Source organism: Apteryx rowi, unplaced genomic scaffold, assembly GCF_003343035.1.
Source record: "Apteryx rowi isolate R43461 unplaced genomic scaffold, aptRow1 scaffold_37, whole genome shotgun sequence".
NCBI lineage: Eukaryota > Metazoa > Chordata > Aves > Apterygiformes > Apterygidae > Apteryx > Apteryx rowi.
In genome coordinates, this window is record NW_020450196.1 from 1,928,613 (window position 1) to 1,953,133 (window position 24,521).

At 42.0% G+C, this 24,521-nt stretch overlaps 1 protein-coding gene across 1 annotated transcript in view; it reads left to right on the forward strand.

The window, feature by feature from the left end:
• Positions 1–310: 310 nt before the first annotated feature.
• Positions 311–24,521, forward strand: part of SH3GL2 (SH3 domain containing GRB2 like 2, endophilin A1) — a 95,781-nt gene continuing 71,570 nt past the window's right edge. The window contains exon 1 of the mRNA XM_026073570.1: positions 311–368. Coding sequence (XP_025929355.1) covers positions 324–368 — 45 coding nt within the window. The 5' untranslated portion in view covers positions 311–323. The remainder of the gene's footprint in view (positions 369–24,521) is intronic.

The window sequence follows — 24,521 nt, forward strand, 5'->3', positions numbered from 1 at the left end:
CGCCCCGCGGGTCGCCGCCCCAACGGCCGCCCCGGCCCCCGCAACGCGGCGGCGTCAGCCCCGCGCTGGGGGAGGGGCGCGGGGCGGGCGGGGGGGGCGGAGCTCGCCCTTTAAAAGGGCGCGCGGCCGGCCCTGACGTCACGGCGCCCCGCACCGCGACCGCTGCCAGAGAGGCTCTGCGGGCGCGCGGCGGTAGCGGGCAGCTGCGGCGGCGCGCGAGGGCTTCGCGCACCGCACCGCACCGCACCGCACCGCACCGCGGCTGGGCTCGGCTGGGCTGGGCTGGGCTCGGCCCGGCCCGGCCGCAGCGCGCCGCCCTCGCCATGTCGGTGGCCGGGCTGAAGAAGCAGTTCCACAAGGCGACCCAGGTACCCCGTAGCGCGCGCGCCCGCCACGCGGGTGCGTGGGGTGCGCGGTTGGCTGCGGGTGCGTGATGCCTGGCTGGGCAGCATGCGTGGATAGGCTTGGGGGTGCGTGAGCACGGGTATGTGTGGGTATGCATGAGTGTGCGTGGTGCATGGATGTGCGTGGCTGTGCAGGGTGCGTGGACAGTACGTGGGTATGCATGGGTGAGCGTGGGTGTGCAGGGTGCGTGGACAGCGCGTGGGTATGCATGGGTGAGCGTGGGTGTGTGGGGGTATATGTGAGTGCATGGTGTGTGGCTGTGCAGGGTGTGTGGACAGTGTGTGGGTGAGCACGGGTGTGCGTGGGTATGCGTGAGTGTGCATGGTGTGTGGATGTGCATGGCTGTGCAGGGGCTGTGGGGTGCATGGACATTGTATGGGTATGCATGGGTGTGTGTGGGTATGTGGGTGTGCAGGGTGCATGGATGTGCTTGGGAGTGTGTGGGTGTGCAGAATGTGGGTATGCATGGGTGTGCACAGGTATGCATGGAGATGTGTGGGTGCACATGAGTATGCATGGGTGTGCATGAGTGTGCACAGGTGTGCATGGCCAGGCATGGGGGTGCAGGATGCATGGGTATGCATGGTGTATGAGTGCACAAGCATGCATGGGGGTGCATGGGTGCGTGTGGTACATGAGTGTGCATGGTGTGAGGGTGTGCAGATCCGCAGCTTCCCCCCCCCCCAGACTCTCCCCCTTGCTCCCTTATGCAGAGGTGTGGGAGCCCCAGGGGCTGCGCTGGTGTGAGGGAACCTTGCAGCAGTGGGTGGCTGCTGGGCAGATACCCCACTTGGGCCTTGGCCCTTCCGTACTGAGGGCTTAGACTGGCTTTGTAAATCAGCAGTAAATGTGACAACCCCCCTCCCTCCCCCCCACCCCCCAAGTACAGCCAAAATCTGACTAATGATGTTTGTTCATGTTGCTTTAGGCACTGTTTGTTATTGCAGGAGGGTCAGGGTGGAGGTTTCACCAGGCTCTGTGATGTGTTTCATAAAACAAAATCCTATATGTGATAGTTCATAAAGGTGCAATTTCTGAATCGGACTCTGACTCAATGTGCTTTGGGGATAAGTCTAAAATGGTTTCACAGAAGTCGGGGGAATTCCTTCGGATTCAGAGATTTGAGACTGAGCCCAGAGTGTGTTTGCAAAATTAGTACAAAAATACCAGTTATTTCCTATTAGTCTTTACTGTAAGCTTCCTCAGGTAACAGTCTAGGTCATCGTAAATGGGCTGTAGGTTACACTTCAATATCTGTACTTCTCGCTTTCTCATCCATCTCTTCTACTGTTGGACTGGGGCAAGAATGTGCCTGAAAGAAAAATCCCTAATACAAGGATGAGCAGAAATCACAGTTCTCCCTGCCATGTAGTTACACCAACAGCCCTTATGACCATGAGCGCAAGGGGATATGTCAGGTCCTGTGTGGGCGCTTGCATGCATCCGATGACATTGTGCCTCACCTTTCATTTCACCCTGTGCCACATCGTTGGTTAAATGCCCTTCACAGAAACCTGCCATGCTCATGACATGTGCTGTAAGGTGCAGTTAGGGCACCTGGGTCCATACTGCAGCATCCAGCTGCTGCTACTTTGTTCATTATTTCTCCCTGTGCTCTCTAGTGCTGTTAGAAGCCAAGGAATCATCATTGCTGCATTGAGTTCTGGTACCTAAAATAAGAATTGCAGTGCCTGTGTCAGCCATGTTTAAGAAGCAGGCAAACTGAAGTTCACTTTTTAATATCAGCTACTCAATAATTTATGATAAAGGAGAATAAGTATGCCTCCAGTCTTTTCTGGAGAGAGCATAGTGTAAAAGATGTGTGTGTACTGGTCTATCCTTTAGATGACATCTCGCACTGACTACCAGGATTCATCCTGGCAGCAGTACTGTCCTTTGGAAGGAGGGAGAGTTTAACTGATTGGAACCAAAACTATAAGGTTCTGAGGCCAAACTTAGCAGCCCAGCATCAGATGACATAGGATTTTTGGGCCCAGCCTTGACTTTCACAGGTTATTTGTGTGCAGGCCATGAAGACACATTCATGTATGAAAATGACTTACAAGTAGGGTTGCAAGACTGGCCTGCTCATTGGCTTGCTTTCAGTATGAGTGAGGAATCAAGGGCTCAGTCCTGCTGACCGTACTCTAGGGAGTGATCTTCATGACTGGGGATTAATCCCTAGGTGGAATGTGGATTGATAGTGCCAGTAAGTGAAGCTTTTTGGATAAGACCAAACAACTGATTCAAAGTTTTAAAAATTCTGAGTTGTTCCCTTGGTTCTTATTCACATTAGAACTCCAACTGGTCTGTCATAACATAGCCAGGAATTATACTGGGAACAATTTCAAGTTATTTCTGAGGTTGCTGTGTCTTTTAGCCCAGTTTAGCCTTCTGCAGACCTTGGTTTAATTTCTATTGTTAATGCTATTATTCTTGTAACATTAGTATGCCTTATACATGCAGACTTYATGATTATCAGTATGTAATATTATTACAAACTACAATTCCAGTTAAAAAATAAAGATTTCTGGCAGTATTAAGTGCTGCCGTTCTCTTTTTAACTAAAAGTTGTTGCAGAACAGGAAGTTCAAGCCTGTCAATTCCTTGTACCAGCAGCGATAGCAATAAGGCATTGAAAAGCAGGAGGAAACTTTGCTTCTTCTAGAGTGGAGCATTCACCCGTTGCCATTCAGAAAAAACACTAATGGCTTTACCTTGGTGCAGCACCATCAAGTTCAGAAGAAGTACTTTGGAGTTTATAGAAGTCAGGGGAAGTTGGGAACTATTTCTGCAGGTTTGTGTGTAGTTTTAAGAACACTTGAATGGCTTTGAGTGGTACGGATTTGACAGTCCAATTTGGAAATTGGCATTTGGAAAGAGTTGTTTTGAAATAGCATGAGCTTTGTTTCCATGTGGCTACATTCATTGCATAATATGGCATTTGTGAGGCAGGGTCAAAACTAAGCTTTCACAAAGCAGTGATTCTATAGGGAAAGAAGTGAACAAAAACCTTGGGAATAGCCATGGCTGGGATTCCCTAGGGAACCAGTGACTGACATTTAAATAGCAGTGTGAATGGAATGATTTGACTCAAAGCCTAGAATTCAATTTATTTTCTACCTTTGTATTTTGCTTTTATGATACAACAGGATTTAATTTAACTGGTCTTAACCAAGGTAGGAGTCAACTGCATATGTATTTTTATGGAAAACACAGGATTGTTACTGGAAGAAACGGCTAAAGAAGACTTCCAGTGTGTTGTCAGGAGCTTGTTACGTGCCCAGCCTTTTAGATGGAAAGTAGAGTGCTTTCCTCTTTTGCAAGGCAACCTGTAAAGTACGCAGTAAGAGATTAAAAGAATGACCTTAGTCTTTAATAAGAAACAAATAAGGCTCCAGTTGTGCTATGCTATTGCCCAGGTAGCTCAAAATCCTCAAGGCTTCAAAGGTATTCTGCGCTGGTTCAAGTCTTTCTGTCTACATAGGTTCATTTGCAAGAAGAGTGCATTAGTGATGAGGCAGAGGTTGAAAACAATGGGCATTTTCATATGTAGTGTTTTGAAAGTATCATCAAAGAGTGTCTGCAGATTAGCAGGATCCCGAAAAGCCCCCAAGTGTGAGCAATTTCATTGAAATCAGTGAGAATTTAAGTATGGCTGAAGTTCATCTCTTGTTCAAGTGCTTTTCTAGACTGTCATTCATCTAGCCAAGTATTTCTTAAGTTGCCCTTTGTGACCACAAGGCAGGCAAGAAAGGGTTGGATACCAGTGTAGAGAGACACTCAAGGTTCATGAGGGGTTGCTGATGGGAGGCTGCTGGAGGTACGAGTTCGACACATGGGTCAGATGCCCAGGTGGGACTCAACTCCTTGCTCCTAAGGGCCCCTTAAATCTACTAGAACTGTTTCCTTACCTCAGCTGTGCTAACCTTGAGTAGTTACTGCCYGGGAAGCAGCTAGAGGTTGTGGACAAAATGAAATACGCCTGCCTGGCCTTGATGGGAATTTGGTCAGTGAGTAGTCTCACATGCTGGGCCTGCTACCACATACTCTGCCAGTCACTGACTCCTCGCCAGATCTTCTGCAGGTGTTCTCACTACACATTTGTAGAAGAACATAAAATTCCTTTTTACATTCTTTACACTTTTTACAGGAGGGTAAAGGAATACTCCTTTATACATGTTTTCTACACTTGCTGAATTCTCAAAATAAAGTTAACCAATTATTATTATTCTCTTCTTACTGATGAAGAATGTGGCTAGTGATATAGTGGTACCAGTATTTTCCAAATCTGTATCCATCCCATATTATAGAATATGTTCCTAGCTGTCCCACTAACTTTAAGTGAGACCTGTGCATGCTTAGCAACCTAGACCAGTAGTTCAGTTTCATTTAAATACTTACTCTTAACAACTGCATTAAATCTGATCCCTGAGTCAAACTGTGAAGCTATAACTAAAGCCTGGCTGTCCTGACTGTGGTCTTAGGAGCCTCATGCTGCCTCCCTACTGTACTGGGAAACAAGAACAAAAACCTAATGGGCCTGCTCGCTTCTCTGGTGAAAGCACCTATCTCTGTCCACTGACTCCGACTGGAACTGGAGCTCACACCAGTTCTGCCTGTTTCTTTCTTTATTTTCTTTTGCCCTCATCCCCCAAACAGTAGTTGGTACACATGTATTGCCACAAGGTAGGTGAGTTAGTTTGGGAATTTGTCCAATGCCATATTTTTCCTAGGGTGGCTGCTGTGCTTTGTGTTGCTTACGTTGGACTGGATGATCCCCCTCCTCCTGTGAGGGTGGAAGCTGCTGAGCAGATGGGGGAAAGTGGAAAAAGAGCTGTTTGCAAGGTGTTGTGGCTCTTCAGGGATGGCAGAGTGGAGCCAGCTGAGGATAGTGCCCAAACTAGTTGTTTAAAAACATATCTTGGAGGGGTGGTACCGCCAAGGGTGTGTGTGTGTGTTTGTGATGTTGGTTGTTTTTGTTGTTGTGTTTTTTTTTTTTTCTTCCCTCTCAGTGCACAGTGGTACATTTTGCAGTCAGGAGAGGTGAGTGTCCTTTGATCCAGGAATAAAGACTATTTTTGGAAAAGATATTTCTTTTATCTATGAAGGGGATTATTTCCACTGCAGGTAGGGAAGTTCCTTCTCTTTGTGCACTTTAGCTTGGTTGTCAGATACAGTATTCACATTTGGCATCATTCCCACATGTTCTTTTATTGATATTATATAATTGAAAGGGTGAAGATTTGACCTTAATCTAAATTGCCCTTTACTTGGATATTGTGTAACCCTTCTGAGTTGTTGATGGCTTTAACAGTCTGCTCCAGTTTCTAACCCTGCCTCCAAATCAAATTGTAGGAACTGCTGCTTTGTGTGCAAAAAAGATAATGTTTTTTTAAGAGCATTTCTCAAGCATCCATCACTGCAGAGTCTTTTCACCTGATATATGCAGTTACCACCCCTATCTACAAAGCTGGAGCACTGGGTGACACCCATCTCTAGTTTTTCTCCCAATTATCTGTGGAGACAAAAAATAAAGAATGTTACGCTCAAAACACAACCTGCATCAGAATCTTATTTTATATCTCAACTGTCATCTCCACTGGAAGTATTACACAGCAAGAAAATCTGCTCTTGGTCATTCATGCACAACAGTGTATTTAAGATTTAAATGTGCCCTTGGGCCTAGCATGCTAATGGTATTTCACAAAAAATGCTGAAGCAGCATAAACAGGTTTAACAGAAGCGGACTCTGCAGAGGTTACTGGGCAGAAGATTCAGTAGCTTTACCTTGCTCTGGAGTGCAAATGTGACAGAGGTGCTGGGTGGTCTTCCTCTTTCCTTATGGGGGAAGGAGGCTGGAGGAGCTCGAACACGGACAGTCATGACCTGGTGGTGTAGCCTTTGGCTTGAAAAGCCCACCAGGAGGGAAAGCACAGAAAACCCATATTGCAGGCTATTGGGAGCTGTTGCAGCTCTGTGAGGAGAGATGAAGAGACAGCATGCATGGCCAGTGCTCAGCAGAAAACGTGCTGATCGGGGAGCCCTGGCCCTTGTCTCAGCGAAGGTCTGTAGGACCCCCAGAGGCAACTGAACCTTTCCTCCGAAGTCCTAGATGAAGTTCCTACTCTGTGCTTCCCTCTGGCAACTGCTGTGACTCCAGGCCCCCATTTTCTTCCCTCTTACCAGCCCCTGTTCGACAATGATGGTGCTGATCCTCCCTTAAATATATATATGGAGATACACAGGGGAAAGAAAATGGTGCTAAAGCTCAGTATTTTTACCATGATCTTTGCCACAGCAGAATTACCTAGCCTTCCACTGCTTATCTAATTCTGTACTTAAAGCTACTGTTTCTATTCCAAGTTTTTTTTAAACCTGAGGTTGTAGCAGATGTCAGACGATTTCACAAAAGTGACAGGAATAAAAATAACTCCTTTTTCCTGAAGAAAGGGGGAAAAATGAGTTAAGTTCACATTTATTATACTACCATTTTTCACAAGCATTCCGTTTATGGAAACTTCATCCTCTATCGACCAGCAATGGAACCGTAACAATTTTCTGCTTGAATGAATCATGTAGAAAGATCTTTCCTGACAGGTAAGGCTTGGGGATACACAGACCAGGTGTCCCCCAAAGTTTGGGCAAAACCTGCAGGGTTAAACACTGGCATAAATTACCTAAAGATGCTGTGGGGGTTTATGAACATGTTGGAAAAACAGGCATTGGTGAAGGTGTGTGTCTTTAGCTTTGTGATATAGCTCTGATTTGTATATGATGCTGACATAGCTCTCCGTCAGGATCTTGCTCAACTCCAGATCTTATGGATCACTGGTGCCCATAACAAATCAGTCTTCAAAATGACACCAAAATGCCCTCAAACCTATTAAAAGTATCCTCATATGTTTACATTCCCATGAGTGAAAGTAAGCACATGCAGCATGGGAGAAAATAAAAAATAACAAGGGCCACTTAATGTTCCTCATAACTTTAATCTGGCTAAAAATGGCAACCACTGTGGCAATCCTAGATAAGGTGGTTCATGGATTTGTCCCACTGAGCCATAGTTGATGTCGTAGTGATGATGCTGACACGCCCCTGATGGAGATGCTATGGAATGGCATATGACTGTATAATTTTCACAGAGAGAAAGAAAAAATCCCTTTACATGGACTTAAGTGGGCCTGGCTGTTGTACCTTGCTTTGCTGCCATCACACAGAGGGGTGGAGGTTTGTGCTTGCCTTCTGTCCCTGCTGCCCAGGAAGAGTGTTACTTGACCCAAGGGGAGGTGTTGCAGACAGCAGTTGCCTAGCCTGGCTAGTGCTGGCCTGTTAAGGGTGAATTGAGCTGATGTCAGGGGCCTCCTGAAAGAGTGAGAAATGGTACCACCGGCCCAGCTGATGGGCATGTCACTCCAGGGTGGCTGGTGAAGTGAGTCCACTTTTACTGGGTGTATATGGACAGGCATCAYGAGCTGAATGCATTGTCCACAAAACAGCTGGCATTGTATTGATGTGATTTCCACTGGGCTGTGTTTTGGTCATAGCTCCCTTGGATTTGTAATCGCTCTCTCAAATTGGCATATTATGCTGAATCCTTTGTAAGCAGATGTTTTAAAATAGAATAAATTGTTTGCTTTATTCCCTTTTTTTCCCCTACTCTCCTGGCAGAAAAGCTGTTTACACCACACAGTGCTAAAATGTTTACACCCTCCTCTGCCTCTTTCATCTTTTTCTGTGTGTCAGTTTGATTTTTTTGACACATACACACACACAAATGTTCGTACACATACATCCAGTTTAATTTGGATTGCCTAAGTTCTTCTTACTGGCTGCTAAAGCTCTTTAAATGTGAAAATAATTTAGCTAAACATTTTGAAATATTGCTCATTTCAGTAGTGTTTTCACTTTTTATTAACAGATTCACTTACTGTTGTGCAGTAGCATTGACGACCCACTTCACTTATTTTCCAGTTTAAAATATATGCAAGCATTGAACATCATTTCTCTGCTGCTTCTGTGAGGAGAAGCACTACCACAACAAAATCATGTGATGACAAAACATGTTCCAAAAGAGAGAAATTCTTTTTCCTAGAAAGAAAACTCTCCTGAAAACTCTTCTTGGTACCTACTTTTATGACTTTCCATAGATTAACAGGACTTACTCTTTTATAGAGCACCAGCCAATATGTCCATTAATATTTCTAGGTAATTTTCCTGAGTTCTTTTTCAGTCTGTACAACTTTCAGCCCTCAAGGTAGCTGCCAAAAATTCCTTTTCATGCAAAATCTATCTAGATGCAGAAAACCAGTTAATAATTCATAAGACATGAATGTCAAAAATAGTATTTGTCTTTCTAGATGAATCACTTAGAGCCTGTCTATATTGGAAAGCTATGCCATCATAAGCTAAGGACTGAATTTAAAGTGCTGCAATTTTACAAGTATGACTCTAGGATGGATGGATTTTCTTCTGCCAGTATAAAAGGAGCTTTCCTACTTAACTGATACTGTTTGGAAAGGGATCTGAGGAAAACAAAYTAAGCCTCACCTTTCATCTGAGTGAGAGTATTTGCATATGAGTGGTCAGGGCATTAGGGATGAGCAGTTGGTATACTTCTCTCAACTAATTCCCCAGCTGAATTTGTGTTTGTTTAGGAATGCTATCCTTGGCATGCAAGTGGAGTTAGTTAAGGTTGAGTCGTGATCCAGGTGAAGAGAATGGAGGTTTTTTTATGCATGAGCAGGTCCTGAGCTTTCTGTTAGTTATTTCCATTCCATTTCCTGCTTTGGCCAGAAGCAAATGGGATTTGATCTTCCTTTCTGTTGTAACGAAAGGAAATAATCTCTCTTAAAACAGAGCTGAGGCATGTGGAAGGTTCAAAAACTTGCAAATATTTTTTTAGGAATCAAAATGTTTGGAGGTCAAAATGTGTCTTGACATACAGAGGTAACCACATATGTACATGCTTTATTGATAAGGCTTCATCACTCAAGGAACCTTCCATTAATATTAACAAATGGAAGTTTGTCTCTGAGGAAGGATGGCTGGATCTTGCACAGCCTCTATTGATGTTCTAAATTTGTTTTTAAAACATGATCATATTCTGAAGCTGCAGGGAAATCTTCCCATTCCACAAAAGTGCTGAAAAACATCTTACTGTATATGAGGTAGATCTATTGTTGGCAGAAGTGGATATGACTGCTGCAGGCAGTAGGCATATTGTCTCTTTAATATGCCATGCACCTGGCCTCTCTTAGCTAGATAGGATAAATGCGAATTTCTGGAAGAGAGGAAGACTAAACAGCTGAAAGTAGAGGCAAGATAGTTCTGGAATAAATAAGTAGATCTTTAACTGTTTTATGCAGAAAAACGTCTTTTCCTTCATCTGCTTTGTCCGGTTTGTCTTGTATATGTAAAGAGCTACAAAAAGGGCATGTGACAGCAAAAGTTTGGCTTTGCGTAGTAGGAATGGGTTTCTGTTATTAAAACAAGAACAACAAATACCTGATATCAAAAGGTACATAACTTTTTTGTTGTTGTTTTGCAATGTCTTAATTAGAAATAAACTAATTCAGGGTGATTTGGGACCTGTGATTTTTCACGAATGTCAAATCCCTCCTTAAACATCTGGATTGACATGTTTCAGAATGACTGCATTTCGATGGCCCGAAAAACTCTTATGCTACAAATAGGCTGTAGAACTTTTCATGTTTTCCTCAGAGTCTTCTAGTTTTAATGTAACTGTAAAGCCCTAGGCTGATGCATGGGAGGAAGTTACCTGAAACAGGGATGAACAAGTGGAGGAGTCTACAACAAGAAGCTCAGAATATTGAGCTGGGCTCAGCTCTGTTCTCAGGTGTGTATGGATAGCTCTGACTGCAGGCATTAGTGAAGGAGGCCAGTACTTGCCATTTCCTTCCACCTTAGTGTATTATATCCAGGATCCGCAGTTCCTGATCTGAACACTGTGATGCTGTGTGTTGTTCTAGCATGGGACAGGAGACAGCTAGTATCTCCAAAACATGCATGATTTAGGGAGTGAAGGCAGTGGATTTAAGAGATCTGCATGGAATTAAAGGTTTCCAGGAATGCGTATGACATCAAGTGTGACTGCGGACTGAAAAGCCTGCATTGTTTCTAAGAAGGTGACCCCATCTGTCAGATTTCCTGTCTCACAGGGAGAACTAATAAAGAGAAGGGAAGGGAGTTTCTTTCACTGGTTTGGGGACAGTCTTTTAACAAAAGCTGTTTGATAATCACTGGAAAATAAGCTCTGCCTGACTTAGGTGCTTGCTCCTTCTGCTGGGGAGAATTTGCTGTCCTCAGCAGGCTGAYAGAACCTCTAAGTTTTGCATGTGAAAATTTTCCTGAGTGCTGACTGATGAAGATTGTTAGTTTTTCTGATCAGCAAGTACCTACTTGAAATGTTCGACTCATTCAAGTAATTAATGGTGAAGTACAAAATTATTCTAGGCAGAAGCTGAACTCCCCTGTTAGTGTATTCCCAGGGCTATCTGAAATGCCATTACATGTATCTTGGGCTCAGCACCTGAAAGTACCTGGCTAAGTTGCAAAGGCAAAACACTTCTGTATCTAATTTACCAGCTATGCAGCTGCATGGCTTTGCATGGCTGAAGACAATTTTTCCCCAGTTCTTCTTGCTTCTTTGTATTCCAGACATAGTGGGAAGACTGTGTTACTTGAATCTGAGAAAGTTCTGGTGCAGACTCTAAAATAAAGGTTTTAGTAGGTCTTTAGAAAAGTAGCTATTCTTCTGTTGTGTGCTGTTCAGTGCCTAGCATAAATGATTAAGTCATATAGCCTCCTTCCCCATACCCCCATTAATCACTGGACATATGAGTGGTTGTGGCCCTAAGCTCCACAAAGCCTCAACTCTAGGGGCTAGGGTTTTGGCTCTTGTGTTTCTTGATGCACATTGTGGATGTGCTAGTTTAGAAACCACCCAAGCATGTTTATGTCAAGTTTCTGAGTGGGGGCCACTGGTGCTACTGCAGAATCCATTTCAATGAAGTAAGTTCCTAAGAAAAAAAAAAAAAAAAGAAAAGAAAGAATGTGGATGATCTTCAACTCTGAAAATATCTGCTAGAGTATAGTAGAGAGAGTTCAGTGTGGTCCRAAGGCCTAGCCTTACTCTCACTCCTGTTGCTGTAATTATGGGCTCATGTAGCTGATTCACTGATTTACTCCTCTCATCCTTGAGAGCAAGACCACTTCCCATATAGTACATTAAAATCAACTATATAGGATCTGTAGCAACTTTTATGAAAAGCAGACAGTCTTCCCAAGCAGATTTGGAACATTCTCTAGAGACAGACTGAGATGGTGCTGCTGTACCTTGTTCGCTTTTATTTTGTGAAGGGCTTTTTCCTTCTCTTCTTGCACAGAGCACTGGAGCAAGAGAGACTTGAAATATTAATGAAGCTGCAATGTAACAGACTGTTCTATTTCCATATTTTTCTCATTTGTATTTGCAGATTTACTACACTTGTGTCAAGGGGAACGTCTTCATTTACACAAACTTAAGCAGATTCACTGCTGTAGACTTTTTTTCCTGATTTCCTCCCGAAACTTCTTCAGACCTTTATAAAATTTTGTTATTGAGAATAGTTTTTCCTTTAATTGCTTTTTTCATTTTCTTGCAGTAAAATTAAATTTGGGAAGGTAAATTAAGCAGCTGGGAGAGAAGCCACACATATCAAATGGGATTTTTGTTAAAGAATGAAGGCTAGATCAGGACTATAAGAAACAACCCTGTGCCATGGCTGAGTAAGAAGCAAATCCTTCTTGGGTCCTAGGGCTTTTGAGAGCACGTGAAAGAGCAGATTGCAAATGGCCAGCGAGAAGGAAGGGTAGGACCAGGCTTTGCCTTCACTGATACATTTTGGGAAGATTATTAGTGATACACTGAAGTTTCTGCAGAAAACTGTGGCTCCTTTATTACATTTTTTTGACCTCTACTGCAAAGTCATCCAGACATCCATGGTAGGGCAACATGCTGTGGCTGAACCTCTGTTAGAGATAAGCAATAGCTTGGGGCATCCATTTTCTGGCCTAGAGTCTCCAAACAATTGCCCTCAGGAGTGACTGTGGTTTTGTGGTTATGAATTTAAAATATGGATTGTTCAAACCTAGTGGTGTGAATAAGCATGAATGAGATAATRCCGCCTTGTGCTGTTACTATTCCCAGATGAGCTAAGAGTGCTTTGCAGTGGTGTTGTCCCACTTTCACTTGCTTGGGCTCCCCTTGGAGGTTACCTTGTGTACATTGGGGAAGGAAGTAAGAGACATTTTGGGCTGCCCCATGCTCAGCTGTGGGAAGCCCCAAGGGAAAGGGATAGGAACTTAATGCTGTCCTATCATAAGTTAACCTACCTCCCTGATAAACGAGCCCAAGTCCTGTGCTAACAGGGAAAACTTCCCTGCAATGCACTTGTCTGCAACCATTTTCCTTCCCACATGAGGTGTCTGTGCTACAAAGAGACCAGGAGGGAGGAGAGAGTGACTTTTGCTTCTAATTGCAGCACCCCTTGCACATCTGAGGCATTTCTGGCAGGGTCTGTACACCTGCTTTCCCTGCCCTCTGCACCATCTGAATGTTATCAGTGAGCTAGGACTCGAAGAGAAGCAATTAATTCTTTGAGTCCTCTTGACTCTACAGAAATAATATGTTTGATTCATAGGCTGGAAAGGTTGGAGTTTGTTCTTATACCTTATTTAATATTCAGTGTGAAGGATGCTGTCTTTAACAAGTGCCCTAAATTATAAAACTGTATAGCATGGCTCTTAATTCTTAATTGCAATGTTTAATAGCTAAGTAAATCGGTACACAAAAGCAGGAAGTTATCTTAACGTAATATCTAAGTGCATGAAAGCAAACCCATGCACAATCAAATCTTTCAAAGTTTTTGCCAGAATTTTGTCTCTTGTGCAGGTTTGTTGTATTTGGACAGTGGAGATGACCTGATTGACGGGACTTTGACTAATGCATGTGCTATATACCTTTGCTCAGCAGCAAGAAATATTCTGCTGAGTGAATTGTGCTTATTAGGGATGTTTTGCTTAGTTATTTTAGTGTTTAGAAGTCATTTTAACAGACCTTTTTGAATCATGTGCTTCTGCAGCATATAATCACAAACATTAAGAAAACATTACAGAGTGAAGATGTTTTAAAAATTAATAATGCTGTCTCCTTTTTTCTTCTTTTCTGAATTCTCTTGACCACAGGGTTTAAATTTTCAGTTCTTTTAGGGTAAAAGCTAATGTTTTCTTATAATCATATGATTGAGACTTAGAGTTTAGAAGGAAAAACAACAAATATCGGGAGACAGATGACAGCCATTGCAAAGACCTGGCAATAATTCCTCTGAGCCATTTTGTTTCCTTACAACTTACCTCCTTTGAGAGCTGTTCCAGTTTCAAATACATGCCAAGTCTTTGACTGGGGGATGGCTGTACTCCTCCCTCCTGCTTTCCTTCATATTGAACAATGTGCCAGCTGACCCAAATTTCCGAGGCTGTGCCTAGGTTGGAAAGCCACACAGTGCAATAGGCATGGGTCTGTAGGGCAAAACAGTCGGTGTGGAGAACCCAGGGTTCCCCTTCAGAGGTTAATGGTTTAAAAGTTCTATTTTGGATTACTAAAAAGTAAAAGTTCTATTTTAGATTAGCTGTAGTCTGGTCCTGTGGACTGCATGCCTGTTAATGGTTGAAGCGCTTTAGATGAGGTTTTGGAACCTCATCTCATTTTGCTTTAGTTTCATTCAAAAGGAATCCAGTTCACATGCTCCAAGACTGCTCTGCAAAGTAAATCAAACTGGGGTGAGGGTAATTTATTTAAAAAGAGCACTCCTGATCTGCCCTAAAATGCTAATGTAGAAGAACCCTTAATCTGGAAAAGGTAATTGGTAGTTGATAAGCATGTCTCTTCATACATGATAAGTAGTCTTCACACAGCCATGAAAGACTGTTCAGCTGATGGGTTGACTGAGTTTTCAATCTAATAAATTGCTTGGCTACTACTAACTTCCTTTGTAAGGAAGGATGAGAGTAGATAAAAGAAGAAAAATAACATCATCCACAGGCAAAAGAAATATCAAGAATTTAAGGGCAAAGACTGCTGTTTTTTAAGGCATAGTATAAAAGTGAACAGATTAAGCAGATCAGATTTCTCTGTCTTGATTGCATTTTAAAGAACTTTTGAGGCACACGCTTATGCGTGGACTGTTACAGAGCCATGAAATACTCAGAGGCTGTTGACTACTGAAAGGCAGTGTGTCCCACTGATCTCTGGTGCTCAGAGCAATGCTGCTGTGTTAACACTGAGGAGTATTGCCTTCAGCAGATACCATGTCCTGGGTGCCAACTCACAGCACTGGTTGTTCACATCTGCAGGGTTTGGATCAGGCAAGCCTGAATCCTGAACCACTCTTTTTCTGTGCACCAGATCAGGCTGGGTAATAGCTATCCCTAATAGCTAAGGGAGCCCCAGTGGCAGAGCTAGCTTTGCCGTGAATTGTTCTCCCTGTTTTGCATCACTCTTGTCTCATTAATATGCCAGAGATCTGGCACTGAAAAAATAGCTGCAAGGTAGTGAGGAGGTTTTCTGTGAATTCTTGATCTCTGGGTATGCCAAGAAGGATGGCTATTATAAGTGTGGTCCTTGAGGGCAAATGCCCATCTACACTGATTTTTATTGCTGTTGTGTATGTCTTTGTTTGAAAGGAGCCATTGATCTCACGCAACTGGAACATTTGCCCTCTGAGTAGAGTGGAGTATGGTTATGCCTTAATGTTGGTCTTGCTGCAAGGGGTTGCTATGTAATTCCTGACTTGCTGGAGTGCGCAATGCTAGTGAGCCCGGGTATTGTCRTACCTGTCTCTTGTCAGTGACTGGAAATAACGTTGTTTTAAAAATACTGTATTTCAGCCAAAGATAAGCCTATTATTTCGCCACAGGATGTCAGGCAAGATTTGCCTTTGATACAGTATTCAGTGGGGCTGGAAGACCTCACTGATTTTATCTACATTGGATAGGCAAGTTTCTGTGTAGAGGCAGGAGCACCTTAGGTTCAGGAAGTCCCTGCAGAAGTCCCTGGACTCTGCATCCCTCTGAAGAGTAGAGAGGACTGCCAGAAAGTTACTGTCCCTGTGTGCCAAGAGTATGACRCCTGCATTAATTTTAACTAGGTTTTCATCCCTCATTTGCAATGCAGCTAATCAGCTGTGTATGGTAGGATAAAGAGACATCTTTTTTAAGTCCTTCTATTTAATCTTTTCATAGAGATGAGGATTTAGATGAAGAGAAATTATTTGGAGAGGTAAAATTCTCTGCACTGAGAACAAGTTGATCTTAATTCACCATCTTTTTAAAATTGAGGCTGTCTGGCTGCACTTTCCCAGGGATGTCACAGAAGGCTGAATTGTGATAAACGCTGCTTCTCCCAAGGAAGGTTCTAATCCATGAGAGAATTTGTATTTCTTTTAACATATGTTCTGAAAATAATTCTCTGTTTAAATAGATTGTTGCACCTCTGATTTCATCTTAGAGTTGTTCCAGAGGTGGAGGTTAAAGGCTTTTCCACAGGGATGCTCTCCCTTTTGTTTGTGGACTTCCTCAATTTGCTAGACATATTGGAGTAGCAAACTTGGTCCTGAGATGTGTGGATGTGACTGTCAGGTTCACAAAAAGAGAACACTTCAGGACGTCTTCTATTGCATCCATGTAAAAGCTACATAATGTATCAGCTAGTAGGCAAAAGTGAATTCTGGGTATGAGAGTGGGAGRTGCCTCAGAGCACCTCTAGGTTTGTCTGTCAGCTGTGGGACATGGAGAAACTCCAGGTTGTCAGGCTGTAGCATACAGTATTTTCTGGAGTAAAAGGAAGAAAACATTCCTTGATGTATAACCTTTTGAGCCTATCTTGACTTGCACTGTCAGAAGGGCTTTGGTCACTTAGGGAAGTGAAACTGGGGAAGGCTTTAGCATTTTTCTTCTATGTCTCTGCTGGCCATAGTGGTTCAAATGCGACAAATGCTGGTGCATTGGTGAAGCAGTGCTAATCTGTACAGTTTTAACTGTTATACCTACATCCTAGTTTCTGTTCCAGATCTCTGAACTGAAACTATGAATTCTGGAAGATTTGAAAAGCCTGCTGGTGAGAGGGCAGCTGAACAGACTTAGTGTTGTCTGTTTTGGCCATGTATTTTTCTGGGAGCCTTTTCTTTTCTGATCGTGAATTGTTTTACAGAATTGTGATGAAGATGAAATGATTATTAATGTCAGAAAATCCTCTAATGCAGGTAAGGTATAAATGGCACGCTGCAGATAATTATGAGAACAGAAAAGGCTAAATTTGGGAGCAAAAAACTGTAGTTAATTTTTCTTCTGTCTTTTGTAATACTCCATCAGTGCTCAACTCTTTTGAAGAAGTTAAAAAAAAAAAAAAGTGCATTGTGCTATACTGCACCAAAAGGATTAAAGCTTCCTCGCACTTTCCTGAATAATGTTAGAGCCATGCTGTTGTTCTTGGTCAGTTTTCTTTCACTTCTGTGGTCCTTAGAGAGAATTAAGTTTTAATGATGTGGCTTTCCTGCTTGCTCCAGAGCATGACAATAGGATGGTACAGGCACACCAGTAAGATATACTCATAGTTATACTTTTCCTAGAACAACTAGATATGTTGTGGTTGGTTTAACCTGTATTTATTGTTGGTGATGCTGACTCCCAGAGTTCAGCATGCGTTGATGTGTGAACATATTGATAAATGGGTTGAAGAAACCATTTACTGTGCTCTGACGTCTTTTCTTTATATTGTGGGACATTTGTATCCCTGTAAGAAGAATGTAACACAGTGCATAGGAATAACTGCAGGAATTACACTGTCTTACTGTAAATCTCTTATTATATGTCTGTCTGATTCTAAAGAGTCATTATCTCTGCAGTCATGCTCAGTAGGAGCATGTGGATGTCCTCAGGCCCTTTCTGTTATGGAGTGCATTCATGTAAACTGGAAAGGTGTGGGKTTTTTTGTTTTTTTTTTGCTTTAAATCTTTTTTTAATCAAATGCCAGCTCTGTGCTTTACTTATTTTGCTGTCATGCTGCAGAAAGGATGCTAATCTGRGCCTATGTAACTAGTCTTCATAAGAGCTACATTTCTTCTGTTTACTTGTGGTTTTTTGAACTCTTGCAATTTTCTGGACCAAAGACTTAATGGCATCATTGAGCACATTTAAAGCAATCTTGAATTGACCAGGCATTGGAGCACCTGAAGTCCAAAAACCTGTGTTATATTTAGAGGGGGAGTGTTCAAGTGATCTGCACAGAGCAGATGTCCAGGATGGTGTGTTTCTGGGTAAGGACACAAAGCTTGGTTTGCCCTCAGACTTCTATACATCATGCTGCAAATAACCTTAAGGATAGGTATATCCCAGTGGCGCCCAGTGTATACACGCTGTCATCTCTCTGTGTCTCTGCCACCCTGAGCATGCAAAGCGGTGCCTAGACACTTCTTTTGTACACCGCTAGCCTGGTTTCCGTGGTCTTATGGCTGGGTGGTTTGAGTGACATCATGCAAAGCAGCTGTGCCAGTGAGACTAACCCAGCRTTACCTATTTTCAGATGCCTTGGCAGTTTGCTACTTTTAGGGTGATGCTGTATGTGGCAATTACTGTACTACAGCTGCTCTGTTCTGGGTCCTCATCCTCTCTTAGGAGCTATGAGGCTCTTAGGAGCCATACAGATACATTACTTCCRCTTGTTTTTTTGCACTACAAAAGTGTTTGTTTTTAAACCAGTTCTTATGCCCACATACCCCTCATCTTCACAGCTAATTTCACCTCTGCGTGCTCTGTGGAGATGCCCATGACTCACTCTCTGCTTCTCTGCATTTGGAGACAGGTTTAAAATTCTGGAATCCAATTAGAGTCTCCCTGTGGACATGCAAGCCTCTTTCATTTGAAGTTCCTCTGTTTTACTTGTCCTTGTGGAACGAGCAGTGAAATTACTGCAATATATCCCTGGCTCACAGCTCTGTATGAGATTATGCATCAAGAACTCCCAGCCATGAGGATGAGCACATTATATTCAAAGAGATACGTGCTTTTGTGTACGTGTCCAATTTTTCATGTGGCAGCATAGGAGATCTTTAGATACACACATCTCAGCTCTARGAATCTGCAGTACCTCTTTGGGCAGACTTAAAATAAAGTGGTAGGTGTAGGAAAAAGACAAACTACTATCTGATAAGCATGAAGTGTCAGAGATGTGATGCAGTATTAACTAATTTTGTGGAAAAGTGGTCATTCCATTTATGTATGTGCACTGCAAAAACAAACACACAAAGGGCAAAATGTGGAAACCAACAGAAAAGACATTGGCAAGCTTTTTGGAGCAGACCTTAGCAGAGCATTTTATCCTGTTACAAACTAAAGGTTGAAAGTAGCTTCTGAAGTGGTGATTCATTTCTTATGTTACATATGCAAGTTGTAAATTATGGCTATTCAATGAGACAAGCAGTACTATTTTTGACACATAGCGTAGTCAGTTGTGAGCATTTAAAAATCATGAGGTGGACCATTATAATACTGTGAGATTGGGTTAAAAGTATGAGTTTTTAAAGAATACTTTTGGACTTCTTTTGCATTGCTCATGATTTGAACCTTTGGGTTCATGTTTCCAAACCGTCCCAACAATTGCTTGCTTCTCAAATGCTTGCTTTGAGTCTGTGAAGCAGATGTTTTCAGATAGTCTTTTGCTTCCAGGATCTGGAGCTTTTAGGAAAATACTAAATAAAACTGCAAGTTTTCAAAACAATGAAAGCTCAGAACTTTCAAAATTAACAAATTTAATTTTCCCATAGAGCAGGGATAGTGTATGATCGTTTCTTTCCATTGTTGTTGCTGGGATAGGATTCATCCTGAAATGATTTGGGGGGTAGGGGAGAATGATGGGTAGTGGAGTTTTTAGCAGGTACCACACATCCTCTCCATTGCATAATATGTTTTTAGTATTTATACCAGAAGAGCCAGAAACATCCTTGACCTATTGTTAAGATCGTCAAGAAAATTCTCAAGTGCCCTATAAAGTGTGCTTTAAATCTCCTTTCTCCTCCTTCGGTACTCCCTTGTGCATTGATTCCCTGTGTATAAACTACAGAAATCACTTGTCTATGCTGGTTGTAATTGTGGCGCCACTTGAATAGTTTTATAATAAAAGCCAGAAACACAGCAGGATTGCAAACATTTGCTGCACTGGGCAGGGGGAGCAAGCTCCAGGTAAGTTTCACAAAATGAGCCTGCATGTCTGACACCCAGGCTCCAGGGGCTGGTTCTGTGGCAGTGGGAAAGAAAGGCGCTATCTAAACCAGCATCACTGTACCAATATGGAAAAATTAGTATATGATGCTGGCAAAATAATGCGATTGGTGTATTAACAGTACCATCCTGACAATCTATAAAGCCATTAAAGCCACTATGAAGCCTATAGAAGAAAGACAAACTATAGAAGGAAAATAGCTTTGCCACTTCTGTGCAGTTTCTCTTTGCGCAGGTGTGTGGGTCATGGTCAAGTCAGTTCCCTGTCCTTGGTTAGATAGTTGTGGCAGGGGAAGTGTGTGGTCCAGATCTGCCTACAGTGGCAGAGGAGGGTAGGGAGGATGCTCATGCACTGCAAATTCATACCAGCTAAAGAGCCTGAAGCACTAATGAATTATGTCTAGCTTGGGGGAGAGACCAGGCTGCAAAAGGCTGCACAGGGGTACAGTGACTACTTGTGCCTTAGAGATCAACTCAGATCCCAGGTGCCTAGAGAATGCAGGGCCTGGGCATTGTGAGGGGGATGCACATTTCGTGGTTCCTGAAAAATTCAGTCATGCTTTTAAACTTTTTGTCTAGGCTCAGAGTTTTGATTTAAGGCTAGAAGAGAAATTTTGATACATCAGAAATAAACAGGAACTTGTGATAAAGAAGGGTTGTGTGTGTATGTATACATGTATAATTTCTTTTTACATATATATGTATATGCTTTTTAAATTGGGAAAGGTAGGATTTCCACATGTTTATATAGATATTTTCTGTAGGTTACTTCATTCCAACTACAAGAAYCATACGGAAATTCGTAAGCTCTTAAAATCCTATTGTTTAATATTACTTTGTTGTAATTTATTACAGCATTTTTTGTCTGCTTATTTTGGGAAAGAAGATAGGTTGTTTTTCTACTTCAGGTTCTGCACAGTGATTTTCTTTCAACTTGAATTCTCAAATAAATAGTATTTCTTCTTTGAGGTACTCCTGATATGTGGATGAAGTATACTCAACAAAAACAAACACAAACACCCACATACCAGTTTGGAGAGTACATGGAAAATATATCCAGTGACTACACCAACTACTGAAGTGGTTGTGGGAACATGTGTCTGTAGTTCTTAAGTGAGAAGCAAGTCTGAGAGAGTTATGGCATCTTCTCTCACTAATAAAACAATAAGAGAACACCAGTTAGGGCCTGGTTTGGTTTGTGATGTATTTAAAGCCAAAACTGATACTTGCATGGTAATGTATGAATAAATCAAATATATATAAATATATGTAGCTTTGTACCTTACAATGCCCTCCTCTCTTACTGCTTTTCCTCCCTGATTCTCACTGATAAATTCCAAATTCTGTGTTAAATCTTGTCTCTGGTAAAGGCACTAGCTGATTTGTCCTGTGGAGATGGTTCTTGCTGATAGGTAATCATGCAATACACCTCACTTCTGGCAACAGTCAGGGACATAGTACAACAGGAATAATGCTTTAATAGCAGCTATTGAACAGAGAAAGCTTTTGAGAACTACAAATTTTCACATATTCATCAAGTGTTGATAGACTTCAACATTAATCCTTGGGATGTAAAGGATGTAGGTGGAAAAGCTGTACTTGCACGTAAAGCATTGGATGGGGGAGCAGAAGTTTAGGTTTGCATTTGCAGGCATTGAAGACAGTGTTTCAGTGAACATCTGCTGTTCTTTCTTAAGTATCCTTATTTACAGTGAAGAGGTGGTTTAGAAATTAAGGGCTCTGAAAGCAAGAAACACATCCGTGACAGCACAAACCACAGCCTATGTATGGGTAAGTGTGGTGTAGCACTGTAAGAGTTAGGGAGCTTACCTGAAAACAAATCACATCCTTCCTTTCGTGTTGGCAGTGGGGGGACATCCTCTGACCCCTTCCCTGAAGCCCTGATGCTGCCTTAGTCAGCAGAGACAATTTTGATTCAGTTGTCTCAGGCTGCCAGCTTAAGGGATGCAAGTGGCAGCAGGGTTACTGGGGTTCCTTGGCCCTGTTGGAGAGTCCCCCAGTAGGCCTTGGTGAAACATTGCTCTGCAAGGTATTGTGATCAGGGTAAGTAAGTAGGTTGGAGAAGAGTGCAACAGTGAGGAGTAGTGGGGGAACTGGTAAAAGCAGCCTTACTGGAATTTTAAACCAAATCTATTACCCTTTTTCTTGGGACCTCCTGTGAAAGCTCACTAGCTGTGCAAATAAGAGAACTCGGGATTTAATTTTCCTACATAAAGGACCTTGAGTAAGTCCTTTACCTAAAATAATGTCTTTTTCATAGGGACAGAAAACAGATCTGTCTGAAAATTTAAGTTTCCTTTCAATCTGAAGATCTAAGTCTTCCAAAGAGGGAGAAACACAGGTGTTCAAAACAAACATTTGGGTAAAAAAAAATAGACTTTTTTAGAATTGTTTTGAAGCAGCAAAATGGTGATGCATGCTTCTGCATGGTGATGCAGTCCTTGAGGGAAATGCTGACACAACAAAATAATCACCTTCACATTCTCAAAAATAGTTTCATGAAATTGGTGAAAATCACTTAATTCAGAAATAAGTTATGTATGGTAATACACAAATGTTTTGTACTGTCCAAATGATACCTACAACAACTGGTCTTGTTTTGAGTGGATGAGAGAGTCTTTGCCAGATGAGGATGACTAGTTCTAACATGTTTTAGGCTTTGATACATTCAATGTTTTTATCAAAGTGCCAAAGAGCAGCAAAGCCACAGTAACTTTTGTATTGTGCACCTTTAGTCTGCAGCAAACACATTCGACTTAGTTTATTAAACAGTTTTAAACTGTAGAAGGGATATTTCATTGTTCAAGGATTTTAAGCTTATCTTTTCTCTGCCTTTTTTTCCCAAACTGTGTGGAGGCCTGCATAGGGAATCTTAAAAAACAATTATCTTGAATCTTTCATACTGATAAGCTTATTTTGTGGGAACAGTATGTTTGATTAAGGCAGAAAGGAAGACAACTTGCAGAGTATTTTGGAAATTCAACAGTGTCAATAAAATGATAGTTTTGTAATTTAACAATATGTAGAAACATCCATTTGATATTTTGGTCATGTGCAAAATACCCAAACCAGGCTACACATGCTTCAGAGAATTTACTATCTTAAGATGATTAATCATAGGTGGACTAAGGGTTCAGCAAGTTCTGGCTTATCACAGTTCAAAACTGCAAAAAAATAATAGGTGGCTCCATTTGTCAAGAAAGTTTTCAAACAAGTCAATAAAAAATAAGTACATTGGTTGGCTTTATGGATAAGACTACATAAATGCATTTATTTTGAGCTTTGGCAATTCAAGATTCACATAAGAAGATGGTCAGCTGAAAAGAAAAGCCAGCACTGAACTTAAATTAACATTAGTGTGTTAACGGTGCCTGCCTATGGGATGAACAACGTCGCATTTCTTCTAGGCTTGAAAATGAAGTCTACCACGCTTCGTTCCTCCCTGCTTATTTTGCAGAGATCAGTGACATTGAAACAATGACGCCGGTTTTGTCTGGGAGCACTTTCAATCAGATCTGTGGCTTCCAGCACAGAATGCTCTATGTGGTGGTGTCCCAGAGCATATTGCTCCTATGTGGCCTCTCCTGAAAGGGAGCTGTCTCTGATCTCGGGTCTTGCTTTTGTTTTATTTCAGTTTAAGAAAAAGCCCTCTATGGGAAAACTTGTCTGTAGTCTACTCTTACCCTTTTTTTCCCATCAGAACACTGTTTAGTTTAGATCTCTTTTCCATTCAGCATTATTATTTTATATATGCACTACGGAAGGGAATCTGAAGGAAATCTTTGCTTGTGCTTCTTTGTTATATCCTTTCTTTGTAGCTCTCCTGATACTGGCTGTGAAGAGGTATTGGAAAAAATACTAACCTGCAGGGAATTAACACCAAATGCTAACAGAACAAAAGATGTTCAGACTTTTTGAGAAGGGCATCTTGGCATAATTGTGTTGCAGTAAGCTGGTGGAATACAAATTTGGCTCTATTCATATGTCCAGTTTCATGGTGTATAAAGACAGAAGTATCTCTAATGCATATGGCAGCTAGCTGATATATGAGCTAGGAACAGTGATGTGTTGGAGGGATATCCCAGGATTTCTTTGCTGGAAGTCCGCTGTGGTATTTATGGCAAATTGTGTGTTCTCAGTGGCAGATACTGCGAAATCCTCTCCAATAAAGATAACTTATCTTTAGGGCTTATAAAATATTCCTGACCAGCTGTTCGTTTGCTGCTGAAATGGATTTTAAACTACTGATCGCTTGAAGTGATAGGAGATACCAGTGAGAATTTCTTACTTGTCGAAGGTTCACACCCCATATTCATTTACCTCGTGCAAGGTATTGGTGCAGGTTTTTGTAGATGGCCCCTAGGAAGGCGCTTACTTGACTCAGTACAACTATGCATGGTATTTTAGGATAATTCAGACTTTCATCTGGGCTGTAATTCTGAATGATTTTGAGTCCTCAGTCCCTAACCTCTGTGCCCAGGATGTCAGCAATATGTCAGTTGTCATTTCAGTCTGTGCGTGGAACAAAGTAATATGGGATCATCARTTGATTTCTTGCACGTGGCAGTGGCTAGGAAATGGAAATGACTTTGTTACTGTCATCCAGAGCTGGATTCCTGCTGTAATTGGAGGCAGTGGGAAATCTGCAATTGACTTCAGTGACAGTGAGATCAGTCTTAGTTAGACTGAATGTGTGATGGTTAGAAATGAAGGAATTTGTATTTCATTACCAGCTTGCCCAGCAATCTCATTGCATGGCC